The 27962-nt window shown below is 34.6% G+C and overlaps 1 protein-coding gene across 16 annotated transcripts in view; it reads right to left on the reverse strand.

Moving 5' to 3' along the window:
- Window positions 1–27962, reverse strand: part of CHD9 (chromodomain helicase DNA binding protein 9) — a 246307-nt gene that overhangs the window by 78657 nt on the left and 139688 nt on the right. For 15 of the 16 annotated variants that reach the window (XM_081216472.1, XM_081216475.1, XM_081216476.1 and 12 more), the window contains 10 exons: window positions 26493–26604; window positions 22796–22942; window positions 21788–21856; window positions 21649–21704; window positions 20847–20964; window positions 17790–17876; window positions 17419–17556; window positions 8204–8325; window positions 4791–5034; window positions 516–692 (listed from right to left, as the gene is read on the reverse strand). In XM_081216472.1, coding sequence (XP_081072598.1) covers window positions 516–692; window positions 4791–5034; window positions 8204–8325; window positions 17419–17556; window positions 17790–17876; window positions 20847–20964; window positions 21649–21704; window positions 21788–21856; window positions 22796–22942; window positions 26493–26604 — 1270 coding nt within the window. Of the gene's footprint in view, window positions 1–515; window positions 693–4790; window positions 5035–8203; window positions 8326–17418; window positions 17557–17789; window positions 17877–20846; window positions 20965–21648; window positions 21705–21787; window positions 21857–22795; window positions 22943–25715; window positions 25771–26492; window positions 26605–27962 lie in introns of those variants that run through there. The other variant, XM_081216470.1, reaches the window with a different exon arrangement.

The following is a 27962-nucleotide window of genomic DNA, read 5'->3' on the forward strand; positions in this document are numbered from 1 at the left end:
TACTAATTATGTGATGTTAATTAAATCATAATGTTAAAAAACATAAAATGCTTTGATTTTAAAGCAAACACACTAATGACTTTCAAAAATCCCTTTAATTATAATAAATATATGCTAAGTATGTAGAATTGTGTAGAAACTTTATCCCTCTATCATAAATGATCTGAATAATATAACTTTGGTGAAAGGGCTTTTTATTGAGGAATTTCTACCTTAAAACTTGTAGTTTTATTTCTTTCAATAGGACACTCTACAGAGGTTTCTCTCTCTTTTTTAATTCCAGCAGTTAATTACTAAAGCTTTTTGGAGGAAAGAATTAAAAAATTTAAGTCTTAGAAAACAGATGAGATTCTTTCCCCCTTACTAATTAAAGCAAAATAATCTTAATTATCACAGATAGAAATCAGAAATCTGTATTTTAAAATTAAAAAAGGAATAAGTTTTTGGCATTAGCTGTTTTTACTATGTAGCTAAGAAACAGAAGTAAGTCATAAAAATGACATTAAGTTACTTACCAGATTCATGAGTTTCAGACCTTCTAGAAGTTTACAATTTTTATTTTTTAATCTATGTGCTTCATCAATAATCACACATCGCCATTCAATTGCATTAAGCTCTCCACAGCCTCCAAGAATCATTTCAAAAGTGGTGATGATAGCTTGGAATCTGTAAGCTCCTCGAATGATTCGCCCCTAGAAATTTATTACCAAATAAAATAATTTGCTAGAATGTCTTGATCATAATTTTTAATTCCTGTCAACCAGCATAAAAATCATTTAATGACATCTGCTATAAAACATTTTCCACTGAAACTTTTATGTATGCACACACTCCCTTAAAATGAGGAACTTTAGCATTAAAACTGTATCAGATTGCTATCTTCAAGAATGTTGTTAAAAATTATACAATTAATAATTATATCCAAATAAGTATTCCTTGATAAAACATTTCATAATTTTTAAGAGTTGTAATAACAATGTTAAGTCAAAAAAGAAATGGTTATTATAAAATCTAGCCAATGAAATTTCAGTATTAATGCTTATTACTTATATCCATGACTCCACACATATAATGGTAGATAAGTAGTTAATATAAAAATTGGCCACTGGGCTTCCCTGGTGGCGCAGTGGTTGAGAGTCCGCCTGCCGATGCAGGGGACATGGGTTCGTGCCCCGGTCCGGGAGGATCCCACATGCTGCAGAGCGGCTGGGCCCGTGAGCCATGGCCGCTGAGCCTGCACATCCGGAGCCTGTTCTCCGCAACAGGAGAGGCCACAACAGTGAGAGGCCCGCGTACCGCAAAAAAATAATAAATAAATAAATAAATAGGCCACTTATGTCATTTATTCAGCAAGTATTTATTGAGTGTCTCTGTTCTAGTTGTTGGAGATATAGTAGTAAACAAGACAGACAAAAATAATTATCCAAGTGGAACTTACATTCCGATGACTCAAATATAGGACATAGCCATTAAGAAAAACAGAAAAATAAGCACCAAAAATTAAAAAAAAAAACTAAGAAAGTAATAGAAGTCATAGACTAAAATAAAACAGGGATGGGGAGTAGGAAGTATGGGGTTGGAGGTGACCATTCCCATTTTATTTATCATTAAGAAGTGACATCTGAGCAAAGTCCAGAAGATGAGGGAGGAAGCCATGTTAGTATCTAGAGATCTGCAAGAGAAAGAATTCTTGGTAGAAATAGAGAGTGTGAACACTGTAATGTGGGAGTATCTTTGGCAGTATTCAAATAATAGCAAGAAACCCAGAGTGACTGAAATCCAGTGAGAATGGAGGGGATGAGGCTATATACGGCCTTAAAAGCTGTGGTAAGGACTCTGGCTCTTACTGTGAGCAAGAAGCTATAGGAGGGTTTTGAGACAAGAAGTGTCATGATTTGACATATATTTAAAAAGAATCCCTTGGCTGTTCTGGTAAAAATAGTCTGACAAAGGCCAAGGATAGGATCATAGAAACCAGTTAAGAGGCTGCTGTAGTAATCCAAGCAAGAGATCTTCAATGGAGGTCATGAGAAGTGCTCAGTTCCGGATTTAATTGGAAGGTAGAACCAACAGGATTTACTAATGGATAGGAGTGGAGTGAGATAAAGAGAGGATTCAAGTTTGACTAAACTTTTTGGCTCAACTAGAAGTTGGTGTTGCCATTTACTACAATGAGGAAATGCAGGATTTTGGTTTTGCACGTTATGTTTGAGATGTCTATTAGATATTCAAGTGGAGAAACTGAGTAGGCATTTGCATATGACTCTGGAATTTAGGAAAGAGGTTAGAGTTGGTGATATAGATTTAGGAGTTTCCAGCAGTACAGATAGTAATTAAGTTGTGTGACTGAATGAAATCTCTGATGGAATGAGTATGGATATAAAAAAGTCTGAAGACTGAGCCTTGGGTCACCCCCAAGATTAGATATGGGAAGAGAAGAAGGAATTGGTTAAAGAGGGCTTCAGAAGGAATAGGTGGTGACATAGGACAGTATAAAGTACTGGAATCCAAGTGAAGAGAATGCTTAAATGCGACTGAAAATTATAAACTATTAGGGATTAGAAGAAATGAATGGTTAAGAAGGATCATGTGATCTGATTTAGATTTTAATTCCTATCAACTCAATTACACTAATTTTAGAATAATTCATATTGATTGTATATGCTGGCCATTAAGCTGAACAGTAGCTCCAGTAGAATATTATTAAAATATTGATAGTTATAAAGTATAAGTCTATGGTATTTACACAGCTCTAAAAACCTGGGATATGATGCATTCAGTTAGAGTAATACTGCAGTGTTTAAGAACAAGGGCTCTTGAGTCTAACTGACTTGGGTTTATTAATCCCAGTTTTGCTCTGTGATTTTAGGGGAAACTACATCACTTCTTTTTACTTTAGTTTCCTCATTTGTAAATGAATATGATATTATCACCTATTTACAAGGTGATAAATTAATCTTTGATATTAATCTTTGATATTACAAAGATTAAGTGAAATACTACATGCAAACTGTTTAGCATAATGCCTGGCACATGGTAAATACTCAATAAATGCCTGTGGATATTAGTGTTACTATCTCTGTTACTTTTTCCAAGGCAATTGAGAAAATTACAACATAATTTTACTACCTATGTGATTTCAAGCTTATTTAATAACTTGGAAAAAGCAGAAGTTAAATGTTCATTTAATTTATACTAAAATATATTTGAAAGAATTAACTCTGAAAATTATTTCTATGTTTGAAATATAGAGCTATTTAGCTCATTACAAGACATCTTTACCTCTAGAAATTTTAAACCCTTCACATAATATTCTTCTAGAATGTATAACATTTAGCATAAAAATACAATTTAATATATACTATTCAGTTTACAACACATCAAGAATCTTTCAGCTTCTGGCTATCACATTTATACCAAACTCATACAAGACATATATTAAAACTGTAACCTTGTTAAAAATCCTTAAACTTCCAATATTTGAATGTACCTTTAAAAAATGAGATTGAACTAAATGATTTTAATGATATCATAGAGCTCTAAAATTCTATAAATGAACAATTAAGAATAATAAAACACTATGGTAGGAAATGAAACTATAACTAAGATGTCATAGGCTCCAAAGGTGCAAGGGTAATAATTTTCAGTACAACTGATTGCAGACATACTTAATTTCATAGAAATCTAATTATTTCAACCATAGAAGGGAAATGAGGTTAAAGGAAAAAATCAATTAATTTTATTGATATTCAGCCTCAAATAAGTAGAAAATCAGTTGTAATTGGGAGGCAAAAGTAGAAGGCTATGCACTTTACCTTACCTTAACCTATATCATATCCCATGACCTGGCCATATGTTACAATGGTCCTTATAAAACAGAAGAATCAGTGAAAGAAAATAAAATATTAAGGTGCTATATTGAGGCAGAGTGCCATAACCTTTTCCAATGAAAAAGCACAATTTTGTGTGAGTTGTTTTAATTAATTTTGTTTCTTATTTCTTAATAAAAGTTTTACCTAAGAAGAGTCAAACTACCACTCAAAACTGCAACTAAGAACTTCATGTTTTCTAGTCTTAACCTTCTGCTAGGGAATTCTTTCTTATAATGTCATCTCAATTTTATGATCTGTGTATTTAGCAGAAAAATAGGTATTCCTTCCTAAAGAGTAAGTGGCCAAAGTAAAATGGAAAATGTGCCCCTAGGATATAGGGAAGAAGAAAACCATCAAAGCAATAGAGTAATGAAATAACCAATCCAAAGGGTAGAAAGATACAGATGTATGCTTGTACCAATATATGAAACAAACCAAATTTTAAAAAGCCATCTAAAATCAAAATTCACTGAACACACAAGAGAATCTATGGTTTCACCTCAAAGGGCATTCAAACCCATGGTGGTCACTGAAGATCTAAATTTTAAAATGGAGGAAAAAAACTGGAGGATGATCAAAGAGACACATTACTTTTAAAATAGATTTAATGTGTAGTTGAAAACAATTAGTAAAACAATTATTCTAGTTGAAAAGTTAAGTATACAATCAAATATGTACATTTGTATAAATCAGCATACTTCCTTCCAGTGAACTAGAGCATGAACTTGGCTACTTCTGTCATTTTTCTCTTCAGCTACTAAAATTTATTGTAAAATAAATATGATGAATAAAGAGATCAGATTAAGATTTAAGTAGGCAATTAAAATCTATCATAAATTTGTAAGTAATTAATATGTAATGCTTATCTTTTGCAAACCTGACCTTTCAAACAACAACAAAAAATCACCAATAACACACCTGTGAGTCCCTGAAGTACATCTCATATTGCTGTATCATTTGTCTGCTAATCAGGCTCCCATGATAAACCACAACATTAATATCAGTCCACGTACGAAATTCTCTCTCCCAGTTTGCAATAGTAGAAAGTGGAGCAATAATCAGGAAAGGTCCTCTTATACCAGTCAGAAGGATTTCGTAGAGGAATGTAATTGACTGAATGGTTTTGCCAAGACCCATTTCATCTGCTAAAATGCAGTTTCGTCTGAAATAAACAAATATATTACCCATGTAGATTTTGGGGTTTTCTGTATACTACAATGTTTTAAAAGATAAATATTAAAAAAAATAACCAGTGATCAAGTTAAAATACTTGCATTTATAACGTAGAAGTTGCTGAAGTGTAGATATGGCTAAAGATTATAATTTTATTATAATATTGCAAAGGGAAAACTACAGATTTTTGTAGCTCCAAAATAAAGATACCACCTGTTAGATACCTGATTTTTTAAAAGAACGAAATGGCAAGGGCAAGGCAAACTAAGTATGTTATTTATTCAGGAAACATTTATTAAATGCTTTCTGTATCTCACGGATAGTATGAGAAGATGGGATACAAAAGAAATAGAACATGTTCTCTGTCTTCCAGGGGCTTGTATCTATTAGAAAAGCAGACCTATGAATAAATAAACAAATAGTCATGCAATGTGCTATCACAGAAGCACAAATAAAGAACTGGTTTTCGACTCTGGCTATACATTGGAACAGCCTAAGAAACAGATACCCATGGCCTTCTCCTTTACATTCTGATTCAATGTGCATGGAGTAGGATAAAAGCAACCGTAATTTTTAAAATAAGCTGCACAGATGATTATGATATATGGCCAATAAGAATTATCAGTGTTTATTATGGAATCTCAGAGGAGTAAGCATCTAACCCTGGCTAGAAGAGATGAGAGAAGATAAGACTGCCTTCAAAGAGGAGGACAGTAATGAGTAGGATTTTGCCAGAGGGCAGAGCAAAGGAGCATAAGTGTAAAGAACATGATCAACTGGGAGGCCACAAGTTATTTAATATGGTTTTGAGGGAATAGTAAAGGGAAGGGATTTTACTAAGATAAGAAGGGGTCACAAAGGTTAGAAATCATTCTACAATATTATGAATGAGAGTCACTTAACATTTTTAAAGAAACCTGATGAGATTAGGTTTGTACTTGAAATTTACTCTGGTGCCACTGTGAATATTAGAAGGTGAAGTGACTTAAGTTTGGACAGTAATTGGGAAAGTACCGCAATAATGCAGGAAGGAATGGGTGGACATTTGGACTAAGGTAGGAGGAATCAAGAGGAGAAAACCGATCCCAAAGTTAATTACATGTTAGAATGACTTGGACTTAGTGACCAATCAGATATATGGAGTGTAGGATGACAGTCAGATTTCAGTTTGGGTGACTAAATAGTGTTATTATTAACCAATATGTAAAATATTTAAAGAATAAGTTTGATATGGAAGAAACAGGAAATAATAAGGTTAATTTTGAATATGCTGGGTTTAAAGAATCATTGAGATAGACATTAAAGTAGCCAGAAGTAAACAAATACAGGCTTGGAGTTCAAGGCCTTAGTTAAAGATGTTATTGATAAGTGAAGACACGGGGGAGTAGAGTTTGGCTTAGGGAGAACAAACATGTAATATGAGAAGAAAGTAAAAAACAGAACTTTGGGAAAGAAAAAAACCAACAACACTAAAAGGGTAGGCAAGGAAGAAGAACCAGCAAGGACTATTGAAAGGAAGAGTTACAGGAAAGGAAGGTATTGGAGACCTAGGAGAGTCACACTGTGGAAGCTGTTGGGAGTGAGAATGGGGGAAAAGTTTAAAAAAAGAAGGACTAGCAACTACTATCTAACACAGCAGAGAAGCAAATTAGGGCTAAAAATATCTTGTGGATTGGAAAACTAAGAATTTCAGAGATGATACAGAATCAAAAGTCAAATGACAGGTTTAAGGAGAATTGGAGATAAGAAAATGGGAAGAGTTCATGCAGGCTATACTTCCTAGACCTTTGCCTAGGAAGTTCAAAGAGGGATCAATGTAGCTAGAAGGAAAAACAGAGCCAAGAGAAGGTTTACCCTTTCCTTTCCTTACTTTTATATATAAGTTAAACCCAAATTTGTTCACAGACCTAAGGGATGGCACTAGTCTTAAGAGATAGTTTGAAGATATAACAGAGAAGGATAATAAGTGATTGAAGTGAGGTTCTGAAAAGAGTGGATTAGATGCCTGTCAAGAGTTGAGGTGGTAGCATTAGTCTTGGTTCTGAGGAGGCACCTCTTAACTTCTGATAGGAGGACAGAGGTAAGAATGGCTAAGGATGGAGATACATTTGTAGGCTTGGGTGTGAGGGCAGGCAAGAATCTGAATGAATTCACCTACTGGCCCTAGGCTTCTCTATGAAGCAGTCATATATAGAGAGTGAAGGGGATAGGGTTGTGACAAAGTGCTTGAGGAAAGTGGTGCAAGTTTGAAACAAGTAACTGGGAGAGGGTATTGATGAGAAGACAATTAAAATAAAATTTTGTTAACTATTTTACCAGGAAGATTCTCGTGGGAAAAATGATTAACATTTAGAAAATATAAACCAGGGGAAAGAGCACTGTATGGAATAACAAGTTTCTCCTAACTCCACCTGACTGAGTTTCACGACTCACCATTACTTAGTGAAACAGAAGAATCATGTGACAAGTAAAAACACAGAAAAATGATTTTGAATACGTCATAAAATTTTGCTATTATTATTAATAATAGTGCCTTCATTTGCTCTTTTATATATACTATCAGACTTCTTTCTCGATCAAGATACCATTTTTTACTTCTCTTGCAATTAATTTTCCATCTCACTAAAAAAAGGTGAGATAATATTCCAAAAAGCATTTTGAACAACTTGGAAAATTAATAATAAATGGGGGTAATTCATTACTAGGTTCTTATATTTAGTATTCTATTCCTTATCAATTGCTGACAATCTGCTTCCTTGAAGACGTACATTACAGACCTATCTAATTCTTATAGGTGGAACTGCTGACACTTTACTAACTAGATTCAACTACTGGCAGACGGTAGTGTAAGTTGAAAAACATTCTGTAACATAGCTGACGTTTGATGATGTTAACAAAGGTATTTCAAATTTAATTATGAATTAACATATCAACTTTCTTCTATTCTCATTGGTACACATTAAAAAGAAGCAACTGTAGTCAAAATCCTAAATTATAACGTACATATCTTCTTGAGTTAACCACAACTTCATTTTCAATAATGAAGACTACATGACAGTAATAATGTAGCAATATCAGTACCAATTTTACTTAATGTATTTTGGAACACATAAAAAAACCACACATTAAATTTTTTTCTATTAATACATACTACATACCTATTGTACCAGTTGAATAAGAGCCAGTTGAGTCCTTCCAGTTGATATTCCCTGAGTTGATTGCCATTTTTATAATCCCTGGATTGATCTATTTTTTTCCAAATATTAGAAGGAGGACGGTCCTTTGTGGAAAAACAAAGAATGATGTATTTTAGATGTTTTGATCTTCCCTACATCTCATACATGGTAAAAGCATTGTTTTTAAAATAATCAGAAGAATAACATTATATGACATTATGATGAAATTTTACAAACATCTAAAGACCAAATAAGTTCTACACGAACTCTTCCAGAAAACTAACCAGAAGAGGAAAGCATACGTCCCAACTCATTCTATGAAACTCTGATACCAAAATCAGACAATGGCATTACAGGAAAACTGAGACCAATATACCGCATGAACAGAGATGAAAAATTCGTAACAAAATTTTAGCAGACGGACTCCAACAATATATAAAAAGGGTAATACAGCATGACCAAGTGGGGTTTTTCCCAGGTATGGAAGGTGGATTAACTTTGAAAATTAATCATTGTTGATCAACAGACTAAAAAACAAAAATATGATCATCTCAGCAGATGGAGAAAACCGAAGAACTGAATGCTTTCTCCCTAGGATCAGAAAAAGGTAAGGATGTCCACTGTCATCACTTCTATTCAACATTGTACTACAGGTTCTAACAGGAGCAATCAAGTAAGAACAAGAAATAAAAGTCATTAAGATTGGAAAGGAAGAAGTAAAGCTTTCTTAATTTACAGAAGACATGATTTGTCTACATGGAAAATCCTGTGGAATCTAGAAAAAAGATAAACTAAGAAGTGATTTTACTAACATTGCATGATATAAGATCAATATACAGAAAACTGCATTCTATATTATACAAACAATTATAAATAAATTTAAAAAATACTATCTTATAATGGCATCCAAATATGAAAAATTTAGGGTTTACTAAAAAAAACATATTTCTTAAATGGTAGCCAATGAACTTTAAAATAATTAACATATAATATTGCTCTAATTATTGTTTAAAATAATTTCCACATTAATTAATATTCTCCATAATTTTCTTTTCAGCAATCCAATCACTGTTTCCTTAGTTTAGGCCAGGAACAAATTTCATTTGATCAAAGATACTTTACATGTTTTATATGTTGTTTTATTTAATAATAATAGACTGGCAAAAAAAATCACTTACCTCCTACATTATTTGACTTTGATAAACCAGCACTGTTGTCAAATTGATTTTACATTAACTGAGGGGATTAATTTTATTGGCTGAGTACCCTTTACCAAGGTCTACATTATATATCTAAGGCACTGGCTCTTCCCACCATGTGCTTCAAAATCACCTTTTTAATGACACCTGGGGTCCACTCTCAGATATTCTGATTCTGGAGCCAGGATATAGAAACTAGGCATCTCTAATTTTTTAAAAGTTCCAAAAGTGATCCTGATAAGCACCTCTGACTGAGAACCACTGATCTAAAAAAATAGCTTACTTAATGAGGCTAAAGATCAGGTTACCACTGAAGCATGGTTCCCACCCCAAAAAGAATACCTTTCCCTTTCATAATATCCTTTAGACTACTCCTCCCTGAATTAGTTAATTAACACTTTTGTTTCCTGGCTCAAGGAAAGGTACTTAGAAGTCAAAAGGAATGGAGGTGAGCTGCTATGTTCTTGGTAATAGACGGTGGGTATTATTGGGAGATAAACTAAGAAGACCAGAAAATAAGAAGACAACCAGAAAAAAAAAACTGTTATAAAAACAATATGATCTCTTCCATGGAACAATTCATTCATTTCCTTCTCTTACATCACATCGCCACATTTTTCATGGCAGCTAATCATTAGCTCTGGTGCTAATCAAAAAGTGATCTGTTCTTGTCTTTTCATGCATAAACTCCCTCTTTAGTAAAGTAAGAAATTTCTATGACCAAATTATATTTGAAAGAGGACTGGCCAAGGGCTTCCCTCGTGGCACAGTGGTTGAGAGTCCGCCTGCCGATGCAGGGGACATGGGTTCGTGCCCCGGTCCAGGAAGATCCCACATGCCGTGGAGCGGCTAGGCCCATGAGCCATGGCTGCTGGGCCTGCGCGTCCGGAGCCTGTGCTCCACAACAGGAGAGGCCACAACACTGAGAGGCCCGCGTACCGCACAAAAAAAAAAAAAAAAAAAAAAAAAGAAAGAGGACTGGCCAAAATATTTAATAAAATCATAATATGTCTCTTTAATGTGAATTTGTTTTGGTTGGCTCCCCAAACTGGATTCACATGACAATTTAAATATATATAATTATTAAAATATCACAACTTGCCATTGCCTTCCAGAATTCTATAGTCTTTGTACTAGAAAAATCAATAACTGACTCAAGTTTTTTTCTTTTGAGCAGGTAACAGACAGATGTATCAATAAAAAATCAGTGTACTTAACTTATGTAGGCCTTTTTTTAAATTGGGGTATAATTGCTTTATGATGTTGTGTTAGTTTCTGCTGTACAATGAACTGAATCAGCTATATGTATACCTATATCCCCTCCCTCTTGGACCTCCCTCCCACCTCCCCCCATCCTACCCATCTAGGTCGTCACAGAGCACCGAGCTGAGCTCCCTGTGCTATACAGCAGGTTCCCACTAGCCACCTATTCTACACATGGTAGTGTATTTATGTAAAATCTAAACTCCCAATTCATCCCACCCTCCCCTCCCCCTCTGTGTTCACATGTCCATTCTCTACGTCTACATCTCGATTCCTGCCCTGCAAATAGGTTCATCTGTGCCATTTTTCGAGATTCCACATATATGTGTTAACATACAATATTTGTTTTTCTCTTTCTGGCTTACTTCACTCTGTATGACAGGCTCTAGGTCCATCCACATCTCTACAAATGACCTAATTTCGTTCCTTTTTATGGCTGAGTAATATTCCATTGTATATGTGTACCACACCTTCTTGAAATCTAGTCATCTGTCATGGACATTTAGATTGTTTCCATATCCTGGCTACCGTAAATAGTGCAGCAATGAACATTGGGGTACATGTGTCTTTTTGAATTATGGTTTTCTCAGGGTATATGCCCAGTATTGGGATTGCTGGGTCATATGGTAGTTCTACTTTTAGTTTTTTACCCATAGTGGCTGTATCAATTTACATTCCCACTAACAGTGCAAAAGGGATCCCTTTTCTCCACACCCTTTCCAGCATTTATTGTTTGTAGACTTTTTGATGATGACCATTCTGACTGGTGTGAGGTGATACCTCATTGTGGTTTTGATTTGCATCTCTATAATGATTACTGATGTTGAGCATCTTTTCATGTGTTTTCTGGCAATCTGTATGACTTCTTTGGTGAAATGTCTATTTAGGTCTTCTGCCCATTTGTTAATGGGGTTGTTTCTGGATATTGAGCTCCATGAGCTGTTTGTATATTTTAGAGATTAATCCATTGTCCGTTGCTTCATTTGCAAATATTTTCTCCCATTCTGAGGGTTGTCTTTTGGTCTTGTTTATGGTTTCCTTTGCAGTGCAAAAAGCTTTTAAGTTTTAATTAGGTCCCATTTGTTTATTTTTATTTTCATTACTCTAAGAGGTGGGTCAAAAAAGATCTTGCTGTGGTTTATGTCAAAGAGTGTTTTTACTATGTTTTCCTCTAAGAGTTTTATAGTGTCCAGACTTACATTTAGGTCTTTAATCCATTTTGAGTTTACTTTTGTGTACTGTGTTAGAGAGTGTTCTAATTTCATTCTTTTATGTGGAGCTGTCCAGTTTTCCCAGCACCACTTACTGAAGAGGCTGTCTTTTCTCCATTGTATATTTTTGCCTCCTTTGTCAAAGATAAGGTGACCATATGTGTGTGGGTTTATCTCTGGGCTTTCTATCCTGTACCACACTGATCTATATTTCTGTTTTTGGGCTCGTACCATACTGTCTGATTACTGTAGATTTGTGGTATAATTTGAAGTCGGGGAGTGTGATTCCTCCAGCTCTGTTTTTCTTTCTCAGGGTCTTTTGTGTTTCCATACAAATTGTAAAATTTTTTTGCTCTAATTCTGTGAAGAATGCCATTGGTAGTTTGATAGGGATTGCACTGAATCTGTAGATTGCTATGGGTAATATAGTCATGTTCACAATGTTGATTCTTCCAATTCAAGAGTATGGTATATCTCTCCATCTGTTTGTGTCATGTTTGATTTCTTTCATCAGTGTTTTATTGTTTTCTGAGTTCAAGTCTTTTGCTTCCTTTGGTAGGTTTATTCCTAGGTATTTTATTCTTTTTGTTGAGAAGGTAAATGGGATTGTTTCCTTAATTTCTCTTTCTGTTTTTTCATTGTTAGTGTATAGGAATGAAAGACATTTCTATGCATTAATTTTGTAACCTGCAAGCTTACCAAATTCACTGATTAGTTCTGGTAGCTTTCTGGCAGCATCTTTAGGATGTTCTATGTAGAGTATCATGTCATCTGCAAACAGTGACACTTTTACTAGCTCTTTTCAAATTTGGATTCCTTTTCTTTTTCTTCTCTGATTGCTGTGACTAGGACTTCCAAAACTATGTTGGATAAGAGTGGTGACAGTGGACATCCTTGTCTTGTTCCTGATCTTAGTGGAAATGCTTTCAGTTTTTCACCATTGAGAATAATGTTTGTTGTGGGTTTGTCATATATGGCCTTTATTACGTTGAGATAGGTTCCCTCTATGCCCATTTTCTGGAGTTTTTATCATAAATGGGTGTTGAATTTTGTCAAAAGCTTTTTCTGCATCTATTGAGATGATCATATGGTTTTTATTCCTTAATTTGTTAATATGGTGTATCACACTGATTGTTTGCATATATTGAAGAATCCTTGCATTCCTGCGATAAGTTCCACTTGATCATGGTGTATGATGATCCTTTTAATGTGTTGTTGGATTCTCTTTGCCAGTATTTTGTTCAGGATTTTTGCATCTATGTTCATCAGTGATATTGGTCTGTAATTTTCTTTTTTTGTGATATCTTTGTCTGGTTTTGGTATCAGGGTGATGCTGACCTTGTAGAACGAATTTGGGAGTGTTCCTCCCTCTGCAATTTTTTGGAAGAGTGTGAGAAGGGTAAGTGTTAGCTATTCTCTAAATGTTTGATAGAATTCACCTGTGAAGCCATCTAGTCCTGGGCTTTTGTTTGTTGGAAGATTTTTAATTCCAGTTTCAATTTCATTACTTGTGATAGGTCTGTTTATATTTTCTAATTCTTCCTGGTTCAGTCTTGGAAAATTGTACCTTTCCGAGAATTTGTCCATTTCTTTGTGGTTGTCCATTTTATTGCCATATAGTTGTCTGTAGTAGTTTCTTATAATCCTTTGTATTTCTGTGGTGTCAATTGTGATTTCTCCTTCTTCATTTCTAATTTTATTGATTTACATCCTCTCCCTTTTTCTTTTTTTGATGAGTCTGGCTAAAGGTTTATCAATTTTGTTTCTCTTCTCAAAGAACCAACTTCTAGTATTAATGATATTTGCTATTGTTTCCTTCATTTCTATTTCATTTATTTCTGCTCTGATCTTTATGATTTCTTTCCTTCTACTGACTTTAGGTTTTCTTTTCTCTTCTTTCTCTAGCTGCTTTAGGTGTAAGGTTAGATTGTTTATTTGAGATTTTTCTGGTTTCTTGAGGTGAGATTGAATTGCTATGAACTTCCCTGTTAGAAATTCTTTTGCTGCATCCCATAGATTTAGGGCTGTCATACTTTCCTTGTCATTTGTTTCCATGTATTTTTTAATTTCTTCTTTGATTTCTTCAGTGATCTCTTGGTTGTTCAGGAGTGCACTGTTTAGCCACCATGTATTTGTGTTTTTTACAGTTTTTTCCTGTAATTGAATTCTAATCTCATAGTGTTGTGGTCAGAAAGGATGCTTGATATGATTTCAATTTTCTTAAATTTTCTGAGGCTTGATTTGTGACCCAAGATGTGATCTATCCTGGAGAATGTTCCATGTGCACTTGAGAAGAAAGTGTATTCTGCCACTTGCGGGTGGAATGCCCTATAAATATCAATTAAATCTATGTGGTCTACTGTGTCGTTTAACACTTGTGTTTCCTTATTTATTTTCTATTTGGATGATCTGTCCATTGGTGTAAGTGGGGGGTTAAAGTCCCCCTATTATTGTGTTCCTATCTATCTCCCCTTTTATGGTTGCTAGCATTTGCCTTATGTACTGAGGTGCTCCTGTATTGGGTACATAAATATTTACAATTGTTATATCTTCTTCTTGGATTAATCCCTTGATCATTATGTAGTGTCCTTCCTTATCTCTTATAACAGTCTTAAAGTCTATTTTATCTGATATGAGTATTGCTACTCCAGCTTTCTTTTGATTTCCATTTGCATGGAATATCTTTTTCCACCCTTCACTTTCAGTCTGTACGTATCCTTAGGTCTGAAGTGGGTCTCTTATAGACAGCGTACACAGGCCTTGTTTTTGTATCCATTCAGCCAGTCTGTGTCTTTAGGTTGGAGCATTTAATCCATTTACATTCAAGGTTATTATCAATATGTATGTTCCTATTACCATTTTCTTAATTGTTTTGGGTTTGTTTTTGTGGGTCTTTTTCTTCTCTTGTATTTCCCGCCTAGAGAAGTTCCTTTAGCGTTTGCTGTAGAGCTGGTTTGGTGGTGCTGAATTCTCTTAGCTTTTGCTTGTCTGTAAAGCTTTTGATTTCTCCATCGAATCTGAATGAGATCCCTGCTGGGTAGAGTAAACTTGGTTGTAAGTTTTTCTCTTTCATCACTTTAAGTATATCCTGCCACTCCCTTCTGGCCTGCAGAATTTGTGCTGAAAAATCAGCTGATAACCCTATGGGGATTCCTTTGTATGTTATTTTTTGCTTTTCCCTTGTTGTTTTTAATATTTTTTTCTTTGAATTTAATTTTTGTTAGTTTGATTAATATGTCTTGGTGTGTTTCTCCTAGGGTTTATCCTGTATGGGACTATCTTCCCTTCCTGGAGTTGGGTGACTATTTCCTTTCCCAAGTTAGGGAAGTTTTCCACTGTAATGTCTTCAAATGTTTTCTCAGAGCCATTCTTTTTCTGTTCTTCTTCTGGGACCCCTATAATTTGAATGTTGATTTGTTTATTGTTGTCCCAGAGGTCTCTGAGATTATCTTCAATTCTTTTCATTCTTTTTTGTTGATTCTGTTCCTAGGCAGTTATTTCCAACATTCTGTCTTCCAGCTCACTTATTCGTTCTTCTGCCTCAGTTATTCTGTTATTCATTCCTTTTAGTGTATTCTTCATTTCAGTTATTGTGTTGTTCATCTCTGTTTGTTCTTTAGTTCTTCTAGATCTTTGTTAGACATTTCTTGTACTTTCTCAATCTGTGCCTCTATTCTATTTGTGAGATTCTGGATCAACTTTACTATCATTACTCTGAATTCTTTTACAGGTAGGTTGCCTATTTCCTCTTCATTTATTTGGTCTTGTAGGTTTTTACCTTGCTCCTTCCTCTGTGACGTGTATTTTTGTCATTTCACTTTTTTTTTTTTTTTATGATTGGTGGGATTGTTTCCTATCTTACTGGTTGTTTGGCCTGAGGCTTCCAGCACTAGAGTTCGTAGGCTGCTGGATAGAGCTGGGTCTTGATGCCGAGATGAGGACCTCCGGGAGATGTCACTCCAATGAATATTCCCTGGGGTCTGAGGTTCTCTGTTAGTCCAGTGGTTTGGACTCAGAGCTCCCACTGTAGGAGCTCAGGCCTGACCCCCAGCTCGTGAACCAAGATCCTGTAAGCTGTGCAGAGCAGCAGGGGAAAAAAAAAAGCCGGAAAAGGCCTTGGCTGTGGGGGGCAGGGCTTAGGCAGGGGCAGGGTTTAGGTGGTGGGCGGGGCCTATTCTTAGGACCCACAGGGCTGGAAAAGGCCATGGGGGGGTGATCAGGCTTAGGTTCAACCACAGCAGGAGGGACCCAGGAGTGCCTCTGGCCTTGGAGAGTGGAGGACCAGGTCCAGGACCCCAGCAGGCTCCCTGGGCCTGAGTAGGCGGAGGAAATGATAGGCACGTTTCTCCTGATCCTCCAATCGCAGATGGTGTTCTCCCTGTTGGCCTCTCTTCTTCTGCCCCACCCATGGGGCCCACACGGCCAGAGGGGGCCCCCAGAAGGCAGGGGACAAGACCGGGAAGCCTAACAGGCTTACCGTGGCTGAGTGCAGGGGAAACACCCAAGGCACTTCCCCTGTTCCCATGGTCCTGGAGGGTCCCCCCCCGCTGCCTCTCCTCCTCCCTCCCTCCCTCCTACATCCCTAGGACCCATGTGGTCTGGAGAGGGCCTTGGAGGGCCGGAGACCGGCCCAGGAGACCAGCAGGCTTCCTGGGGCCCGACCGGGAAGGGGAAACGCTAGGCGTGCTCCCCTGATCCTCCAAGCCTCCGAGGGTCCCTCCACGCGTGGGAACCCCTCCCCTCTCCCAGCCACCCCTCAGGGGCCCCAGTCCTGTCCGGCCTCCACTTCTCCTCCCCCCTCACAATCCCCCACATCCTACCTGGTCACTCGGGGGTTCCTCCCGTCTCCTTGGGTGTTAAGGTCCCCCACCAGCGTCTGGCAGGTGCCCTAGTTGTGGGGAGACGCAAACTCCATGTCCTCCCACGCCGCCATTTTCACTCTGCCCCACTATGTAGGCCTTTAACAATATTCTATACAAAAGGTTTTTCTAAAAATAAAGCTACTATGGAAGTAGAAGAACTATTTAGCTATGAAGAAATAACTGGTTTACAGAAAACAAGGGAAAGGTGGGTATAATAAGGGTTCTTCTTTGATAGAGAATTCATAACTGTGCTTAAAGCTGAAACTGGTATTCTTGACATTTTTATAAATGACCTGAGAGAAAAAGTAGTGGGAAAGTTTTAAATTCAAGATGAGGTAGAAGTATTTGCAACTTTTCCGGAGGGAAATTTAAAAGGAAATACTTATCAAACTTTTGAATGCATATATGTTCTGACCAAACAACTATACTTCTGATTTATCTTACAAGGGCTCGATGTTCAATGTAACATTGTTTATAAGAGCAAAACACTGGAGTATCCACTAATGGAGGAATAGTTAAATTAACATACATAAGATACTATGTAGTAATTTTTAAAATACAATATTAATTGCATACCAGACTAAATTAAAATCTCAAAAATTACATTAAAGCTGTTGAATAAAGAAGTGCTAAGATTTTATGATGCTAAGGCATGTTCTTACCAAATGTCTTGTGTCAGGCCGTGAAGCTTGCAACTGTTCAAACTCTTCTATTTTTGCAAGATCTACATCTTCTTTTAGTTCCCAAGTACTATCTTCATACGGTAATGAGCACCACTTTACTAAGTAGTAAATAACAGGCTGTAAAAAAAATTTTTTTTTCATTTTACCAGTTTGAAAAAGAATAGTAAGAAATAGTTTAAATTGAGAATCCCTAGAAATAGTTTAAATATATTAACCTACATCGGTAAAAACTTATGAAACTTTTTTTGGTCTTTTTAGGTCATTAACTTTAAAAAAGTAATGCTTTAATATTTGGAAGTCTAGGTTTTTCTTACTTACTTAAAAAATATTTCTACCAAATATTTACTTACCTCACCAGTATCTTTATCTTCACAAAAAGAGACTTCTAATACTCTGTCTACTTCAACGTAGTCTGGGTTAAATGGTTCTTCTTCCATCTAAAATTAAAAAGTAACTTAGTTGATATATGATAAAGAAGTAGAAAGATGAAAGTGAAATAAAGACAAATTTACTAGCTATTCACTATAGAACAAACACATTTAATTTTAATTAAATTTCCAAAAAATGGAACACTTCCATTTTTTTTTTTGAATACTTCCATTTTAATTTCAGAAAGATTGCTAGGATATTTGTCTATATTATGAATCACCATGTTACATATAAAAAACTCAACTAAACAGCACTAAGAAATAGGTACTCCAGACAAGTAAGTTACTCTAGAAGATGTGTTCTTTAAAAATTTCCGAAAGGGAGCCTCTTTTGGAAAGAGGCTCTCCTTTATCTTTGTAAAGGTACTACTTTTCTCAGGTCCAAGAGTTGAAGACTAATCACCCGACCTGGAGGCTCCTGTCTCATTTGTATCAAACACTCTTTATCTACTGATGGTTCTTGTGCTCAAGACCCCCTTACCTAACTAAATGCAAACTCTCTGAGCTACCTCACACTCGACTGCACTCATTTACTCTTCAACCTACACTTCTTCCTATAGTTTCTAACTGGGTTAACAGTAACAGAGCACCAACTTCACACCCTACTCCCAGTTACACAAGCCAGCAATGGAGAAGTCATCTTAGATTCCTTCTCTTTTTTAATCTCCCACATCTCTTAACTCATCAATTCACACAGATCCTACTTTTATCTGTAACTCAAATTGGTTCCTCCTTCCTCATTCTCACTGCTTCATCACTCCTTACTTGGATCTTTACAAATAACTTCCTAACTAGTCACCAACTACTGTCTTGCTCCCTTTATTTTCACACTGTCCCCACAGTACTCTTTCTCAAATATAAATCATATATTGCTCCCTTGCTTCAAATCCTTCGATGACTCTCCCCTGTTTGGGAACCAAGTCCAGATCAGTTTCTGTGGAATAAAAAGGTTCATACCTTTTCCTCCAGCCTCATCTCCTACTGCTTGACACAGGTGTAACCCAGATTTCATGCTTTAGAGTACAAAAACAGATGCTTTTCAAACTCCATGTTCTGTCACACCTTCATGGCTTTATACTCATTTTTCTCTCTTCTGAATAGATTGCTGTTCCTTCTCTTGTCTGCTTGGCTAATTCCTACCCATTCCTCAAAGTCTTACTTCCAAAAACCCATCTCAGCTACCTTTGCTGCCTCTCCTCCTCTGTTTAACCTCTAAATGTTATAGTAGTCCATGGCTCTGCCTTTAGTTCTCCTCACTATCTTAATCCTTTCCTGAGCAATACTATCATCTCCATGTACAGGACACACTTGGTAACAAAGAGCACTGCCCAATACCAGAATGGCAATAAGGTATTCTAAGAAAATCTGCACAGCTCTGGTTTATCTTGTACCTGAGTCATGAATGTACATAATCTTCATGAAAAATTAGAAGGTTATTAGTTAAGTACTTCTAAAATCTTCAGCTCATTAGAAACTTCTATATCAGAGTGAGGAAGTGAGAAATTTTTGAGGACCTCCCAGCATCCATAAACTGATAGGTCATAAAGTCATCGAATTTTTGAAGTAATTTTATAATTACAAAGAAATAACAATAGCTTCATGGTGGAAAAATCTGCCATAAGATACCAACCATTATCTAGTGATTAAAGTTAACACCACCAGTAATTGGGCAAATAGGTATCATGTACCTCCTGGTATGATACACTGAGAACGCTGCTGCATCATCTCTGTAGTGTTGTTTTAAATAATGCATGACCTGAAGCTGAGGAAACATCAGATAACCTCAAACTGAGGGATGTGCTACAAAATAAACCACTTAAGTTCTTTAAAAAGTGTCCAAGTAAGGAAAAACAAAGAAATATTGATAAAGGAGACATGACAACTAAATGCATTATATGCTGAAGGATTGGATTCTAGACCAGAATAAGCATACACACTCACACTTCTTTTTTGCTATAAAAATACTAGTGGAATAATTAGTGAAGTATGAATAGAGTTTATAGGTGAGATAACAGTACTACATCAATGTTAATTATACTATTATTATGTAAGACTGTTTCTAGAAAATACTGAAATTGAGACTTAATTTTCAAATGGTTTAGAAAAAAATGTATGTGCGTGGGAGAAAGGCAGAGGCAGAAAGAGAGAGGGGTGCACAAAGACGAAAGGAGAATTAATGTTAATGACAAAGCAAACATGGTAAAATGTTAACATTTAGGGAATCTAGTTAAAATAAATATATGTGGGAATTTGTTGTACTAAATTTTTCAAATAAAAAGTTAAAAAAATTTACATGAATCTAAAACTGCTCTAAAAAAGTCTATTAAGGGACTTCTCTGGTGGTCCAGTGGTTAAGACTCTGTGCTTCAAATGAAGGGGGTGCAGGTTCGATCCCTGGTCAGGGAACTAAGATCCCACATGCCGCGCTACGCAGCAAAAAACTTAAAAAAATAAGAAGTAAAATAAAAAAATTAAAAAGTCTATTAAAAGAAAAATGAAAAAAAATTTAGAGCAGGAAAGGACGTCGGACTTTTTAGTGAGGCCTGGAAAGGTTAATGAATTTTTCCAATGAGGTTCTGTTCATGCATACACAAAGATGATACAGAAAATATGCAATATATTTCACATACTGGAAAATCTTCTTTTTCATTTATTTGCTATGCTACCATTTCCATTTCTTGAAGAACTCTGCTGATAAAATACTTTAAGATATTAACACACTCACAGTCAACTCTAAAAAGTATTGAAATATATGCTAATTTAAAAATACAAGAGTTAGCTACCATTCTGAATTATCACTGTTCCTGTTTTAGCTATTTTCCAAGCTAAATTTAGGGAAAGAAAAAATACATAGATAGCATTTATATTCAAATATCATAAGAGGAAGCCTAAGAATTAAAATGAATAATACTTAAATTTTTGATACATAATACTACATGTGTTCAGAGTTCAACACATAATAGTCTTTTTTTTCCTTACGTCTGCAAAAAAATGTGCTCTTTGTGCTTGTCTCAATTTGAATCGTTTGATTTTCTGCTGGATCCTTTTATCTTTCAGAAGTTGCTGTTCTGTGGCCCACTCACAGTGAAGATAGGAGCTAAAATTTTTATAAAAGCAATATATTAGAATGATATAGAAAACCATGTTTTGAGTTTTTATAGATTTATTTTTAATCACAGCCTCTAAGACAAAATATTATCTTCAACTTTACAAATAGGTAGTTCATCATTTCATTTAATGTCAATAGACTCCATATAATTACTAAAATAAAGCCACTGTGATCTAAAGGTCTGCAATTTGCCATATGGAAGCAGAATGGTAAACTGAATCATAAGGGTAACAAAATATGACTTTTAGTTTATTTCTTCATTATAATCATTTTGTCATGATCAGAAAGCTAACTTGTTTTGAAACCAATGTAATTTTATTTAAAATACCTTCCTTCACCAAAGTATAAGAAAAAGTTGAACAAAATCTGAAAAGTTCAACAATATAACTATGATGGATAATGTCTATAATTTGTAAAAATGTAATTTATAAATATTACTGCATTTTGATGTTTATAAGTAATGTTTTCTGGGAAAAAAATAAAACACTCAATTTTAACATGAAATGTTTTCAAAATCTTTTCACTTTTTAATAATTTTTAAGTTCATACAATAATAAGTAGTAAAATATTTTAAAATGCAGATAAAATAAAAACCATAATTTAACTTAATATACTTAAAATATTAATTCATATTTAAATACCTTTCTATTATTTTTCTACTCAAATACTTACTAATTCTTGTATTTTACAAAAAATTCTTCTGTATCAATCATCACTCCAGGTGATATCTAAGAAAATAAATTTAATAATTATGACTTTTATGATCAGGCCATGGAATATAAAGTGTAAAATGTAATATATCATTACTTACTTCCTTTTTTATAATTCTAGAAGATAGTATTTTGTCCACAATTGCAGCATCTTCTTCACTCGGATTCTCCTATGTGAGGGAAGAAAAATGTATGATGACACATTCTGAAAACACTTTAGTTGCCACTCTGTTTATGAATTTACTAAAATTCAACAAACATTTATTTAACACGTTCCAGGGACCATGTTAAATGTTAGGAATAGGAAACTGAAAAATATCAATTGTTGTTACTGTCCTCATCATCACTGGCATCATCATCATAGTAAACGTATGGTGCTTTTTAATGTGTTAGGCATTATTCTAACCATTTTACATATATTAACTAATTTAATCCTTGCAAATACACTATAAAGGAGGTACTATTATCATCTCCATTTTGCAGATTAGGAAGCTCAGGCATAGAGAAGATAAGTTCTTGTTTAAGGTGCCAGATCCCTCAGCTAGCAGGTGAGTGGTTGGTTTACAACACAGATAAGAGAGAGTAAAAGAACTTTACCAAGAGGAAAATGCATATGCAAAGACACAAAGGTGTCAAAACATGGCATTTAGACAACTATGTTCATAAAACCAGAGGACTGAGTGGAGAGAAGTGGAAGGACATAAAGCCAGAAAATCCATACAAAAGGCTTTATAAGTTATGCTGAAAAGTGTATTTTCATTTTTTTCTGACTTAGGACACCATTAGAGGAGTTTCCAGTGGAAAAGTACTGTGATTAGGCTTGTAACTTAGAAATATACTGCAAGAAGGATAGAGCTGGGAGGAGTTTCAGGAATATATATCTAGGAGGTGAAAAATGTAGTAAAAAATTGGACGAAGCAGCAAAGATAAAAAGAAGAGAGAACAAATCCCTAGGTTTCTGATCTGAATAACTAATGGTTCTATTAACTACAGTATGGAATCTAGGAGGAAAAGCTGGAGCAGGTTTTAGGAAGAAAGACAATGAAAATATTTTTTTAAATTTACATTGGTTTAAAATGTTTTTTGTCATAATCCAAAATCTGTCTTACCACAAATAACTGTAAAGGCTGTTCACCAGGTAAAGGAGCTGAATGCTTTTTTATTTTTATAGAGCCTTTAACATCTTCTTCAGATTGTTTCCCTTCTGCATCTTCTGCATATTTTTTTCTTTTAATTTGTCGATTTGATCTTCTTTTCTGTAATGAACGATAAGGAGCACATATATGATTATTTTAAAGGAAAAAAAATTATTTCTAGTGTAGCAATTTTGTACATTAAATTTTCAAAACTGTATTCAACATTCATCTTTTCTAATTTTTCCGTTTAATTAAAGGAAGATTATAATTTGCCCTTTGCCAAAGGTTTACAACCTTTAGTTTTACTTCCTAAAGTGTCAAATAACAATGATTAATAATAATACCTTTATTACTTTTCTTTTGAAATTGCTAAAAATAAAAAGGTTTCTTTTTACTTAACTATTTCACAGCTTGGGAAACATATTTTAAACTATTAATACTTTCAGAGTTTTTGCCCCCAATCCTAAAAAGTACACATCAGATGAATGTTGTTTAAATAATTAATCAGGGGCATAAAACTAAAAGAAGAAATTAAATAATATTTGACACAAAACCCATGAACTTGTGTTTAAAACAGATTAAAAAAAAACCAAAATAATATAAAATGTTTTAAAAGATACAGAAAATAACAAAGTATGAAATCTACCAAAAAATTAAACATGAATGGAGGAACCAGTGTTTTACTACCTTTACTAGCTTCCCTTAAAAATAAAGAACACCACTATCATAAAAACAGAAGTAAGCTTTTCAGATAGTATTATGTGCAGCAATATAATTTTAATAATAATCGGAATGATTTAAAATCAGGTATCAAATGCACATGGCTTTACTTACCTCCCTAAATATCAAATATTTGATGTTCCCACTATAAAGACAAATCTCACAATGGCTTGAAAATCCCAAAGGACTTAGGTTTGCTTTTGCTCACCTCCCTAAAATCTCTTGGATGGAGGCATCTCAGCCAACTGTTCTACTGCTCAATATTCCTTCCTCCTTTTACTATTCTCCTGTGTATTTAGTAACTCCCATGACATTCTCCCCAGATGCAATCAAAAGAATAACCCATGTGTTCTCCTTTTGGTTTCTGCCAATGTCTTCAATTTGGGAGGTCTTTCATACTTCCGTTGCCATGACAAAACTGAATCAGTGCAGCAGTGTGGGTACAAACTGTTATTTGCATCCAGAAAGGATGCAGTGCCTCTTTCTCTTGAGAGTAGTGGAATATTGAGAGAAAGAAAGGCACTACTGTGGTGAGGTAGCTCAGCCAAATGTACTAGAAAAATTCCATGCCTCAATTAGGATGGGTCACCAACTCTTAGCCATGGAGATATTTACATTTTCAAAACTCAAGGTAACAATTTTGTCATTATGGGAGACAGGAAGGTGGCATACAAAAGTTATAAAAAAGGACTTCTTAAGAAACCCAATTTTCCCACATCCTGTTTTGGAAAAGATATGAAATATTTATTATTCCCTGGGAGGGAAAATTCTATGGATCTCGAATCTAATACTAGGCTAAAGGAATGTTTGGAGTTCGATTACAGGCATCATATAGTTCTTAATGCTCAAGACCAGTTTAAATTAATAACCATTCATGACATTTATTATTCTAGCATAACCTATACAACCAATGTTATGTCTCACTAGGCACAAATCTTTTAAATAATGAAGTTTGGGAATAATTCAGTACACTTTAGAAGATTCTGTAGATGATTTCAGCATTAAAGTTTCTTTTCTGGTCACTTAGGCATCTACTGGTACTTTGAAATGCCACACACAGTTCTTAGTAAGTAGTAAACAAGTGGCCTGAAAGAATCCTTTCAACTCACAAAAGTGCACATTCAGGTAATTTTTCACAAGACAGAATGAGAGCCACTTAGTGTAAACTGCTCCCTCATTCTATGAAGACTTTATCAGTCTCTGAGTAATTAAAAAAACTCTTGAGTTTTTCAACTCTATGAGCTGATTTCATCATAACTTACATTCCACTAGAGCATATAGTTACATATTAGGCAAAGCCAAGTAAGGTACCACTCTCACCAATTAACTTTCTCTGTCATACAATAGTTCTACTACTTTAAAAATACAAAGCTAATTTGAATGTCCGCATTTTAGGCTAATGTGGAAATTTTTGGCTTTCTTTCTTCATAATGTTTTTCGAAGGACAATTTAAAACAGTGACAAATTCTTTCTTCATATTTCTTTTTTCTAGCTTTACTCTTCTTATGTCTTAAAGGCTTTAATAGATCAGTCAACAGCTCTTCACATAAGAGGTCAGAAACATTATGCTTTTAAATGACTGAATAGTTCGTTATGATATCACTTGTTTCCTATAATAATCCTAATAAAATGTACTATAGGGGCTTTTAAAAATAATTTAAGTCTCTAAATATAGTTAGACTACTGCATTACTCTCTATCAGGAAAAAATTAAGTATGATAATCATGTTTTCAGATTTCCACCTGACTCTAAACCTTACATTACTTTTCAAGCCTTCAAATCTTGACAGTCCACTGTGGTTGAAAGCTACTTTTATATATTTATACAGTATTTATATAATAATATATTTAAATATATCAATAATATAGATTAATAGTTGTTTACTAGAAAATTCTTTTTTCCTTCCCCATTAAATTTTTTGTGTTAAAGCAACACATCTGTCAAAGCAACCTAATTAACTACAGTGAAAAGTATGGAAAAAATGTGCATGTTAACCTATTCTACCATTTCGTTGTTTGTTAATTACATAATGGAAAAATGGCCAGCATTATTTTAGTAAAAATTTAACTAGATTTTCTCATGTTGAATAATTATAAGTTTGCCTAAGTTAAGGATAACATATGAAGAAAAAGCCAGGCCATATAATATTAGGAGCTTTAGTCACTGCCCTTACCTCAACTCTTGCAGCAGCCCAGGAGCCTTGAGCCACTACTCTCCCATTGGATAAGAAGCTGCATAAGGAAGAAGAAAGGCCATTCAGGGGCTTTCTGGCCCCGTAATGCAACAAATGCCACCACCCCTACGGCCTATAGTCGTACTTTAATTATTAGAAAGCAGAGGGTGGCCTGAATTATTATGACCTTCACTATATATATATAAATATTTTTTTAACTTCACAAGGTTATTTTGAATATACAGCTATTCAAAAACAAAAAGAAAGAAAAAGGAAAATGTACAGTATTTTTGTCTATATTAGGGGATTTTTAATATAGTTGTTTATCTTTTCTTCAATAGAAGCAGACCAAAGGAATTATCTCTAGGAATGATTCAACCCATTTGCTTTATCATTTGTATGTGACTTTTAAAATTAATATCTCCAGCATTAAATTCATTCAAAAGTACTCTATAAGTATAGGATAATATCACTGGATACTTCTCCATGTTAAAAGCCACCAGGGACTTTGGATTGTTACTTAAACTCTCTGGGCTTCAGTTTCATTATCTGAAAACTGAGAGGGTTTGGAGAGGATGTGTAAGTTTCCTCCCAGGTCTAACATTCTATGGGAATACTACTAGGACCATATTGTAATAATGCTGTCATATAAGTTCTACCATACAATAAAATGTATTTTTACCACTAAACTATAGTATAAATACCCATAAAACAATATTATGCTATCTAAATAATTCTGCCAGTGCTTCATTTCTCAGAAAAAAATTTAATACTCACTTGAGAGTCTTCCTCTTTGAATGCATGCTGTGGCACCTGCTCTGCATCAGATATTTCATCTGAAGACTCATTCTTTCTTTTTTGTTTCTTACCCAATGTAATAATGAGTTTGCTGTTTCAAGAGAAATAGAGTAAACAGTAAGATCTCTTTGTACTTTTCCATTTTGGGGCAAATTAAGATTCCTATGATAAACTTTTTTCCATTTTATATCACTTGAATGTCCAACCAAAGATGCTATTTATCATGAAATCCATGATGATATTTTCACATGATAAACTCTATTCCAAAGTAACAAATACAAACCAGGACTACAGTTAACATATTTCTAAGCAAAGAAAGGCAGACAAATTCTATCACTTGTTTCTTTAGGCTCAAGATTATTTTTCATGAGAAAAATGTCAGGTGATATAGCTATTTAATAATTAAAGTAATTCATTTATTTCATTATCTTGTAGGTTTGGAATGAGGGACTTTTTCCCTTCTACCTCCTATTTATTTCGAATTCCACTCAATTCCTTTGAATCCCGCCTATTCTCCAAAAGCCTCTACACTTCTTTCTACCCTACAGTAGTTTCTCCCTTACTTAAAACACTTTACCAGTTGATTGTTCTTTGATTATTTCACTTACGTTAAGGCTTTTCTTAGCTATACTATATGTTCCTAAAGAGTAAGAACTTTCTTTTTTTTTATATTTCTAACATTCTCTAATATATACATGTATATATATGTACATTAACACACACTGACTCTAAATGTCTAAAATAAAAATGTGTTTTCTATGTTTTCTCCTGATCAAAGATAGAAGTACATCCCACATTTCCGTATCTGGTTCAACAGATGAGATGGAATGATCTTCAAGCGCCATCAGGAAAATTCTATTTTATTTTATTTAAATGATTTTTTTTAATGTGGACCATTTTTTTAAAGTCTTTATTGAACTTGTTACAATACTGATTCTGTTTTATGTTTTGGTTTTTTGGCCCTGAGGCATGTGGGATCTTAGTTCCCCAACCAGGGGTTGAACCCGCACCCTCTGCATTGGAAGTGAAGTTTTAACTACTGGACTGCCAGGGAAGTCCCTGGAAAATTCTACTTTAGATTTCTGTATTTCAAACATAGAAAACTCCCCAAATATTTACTTTCAGGTATGATATATCGGAAATATATCAAACTTTTAAAATAATTATTTACTAATGTTGGAGAACTTGAAGGTTAAGAGCATGCACTTTGAAATCGTAGTTTCAAAGATTTAAAGCTTGATTTCACCATTTACCTATCTGTGGGACACTAGGCAAATTACTTGATAGCTTCCTTGCCTGTAAAATAGGGATATTACAATAGCTAGTTCTATTGTTGTTGAGAATTAAGTGGGATAATACATGTCTGAGCACAGCCTTTAAAACACAGTAATTTCTCAACTAATGGTAAGTAGATCTAACTGTGATATGCCAGGCACTTTCCTAGGTTCT

This window comes from Mesoplodon bidens, assembly GCF_964165515.1.
Source record: "Mesoplodon bidens genome assembly, chromosome: 18".
NCBI lineage: Eukaryota > Metazoa > Chordata > Mammalia > Artiodactyla > Ziphiidae > Mesoplodon > Mesoplodon bidens.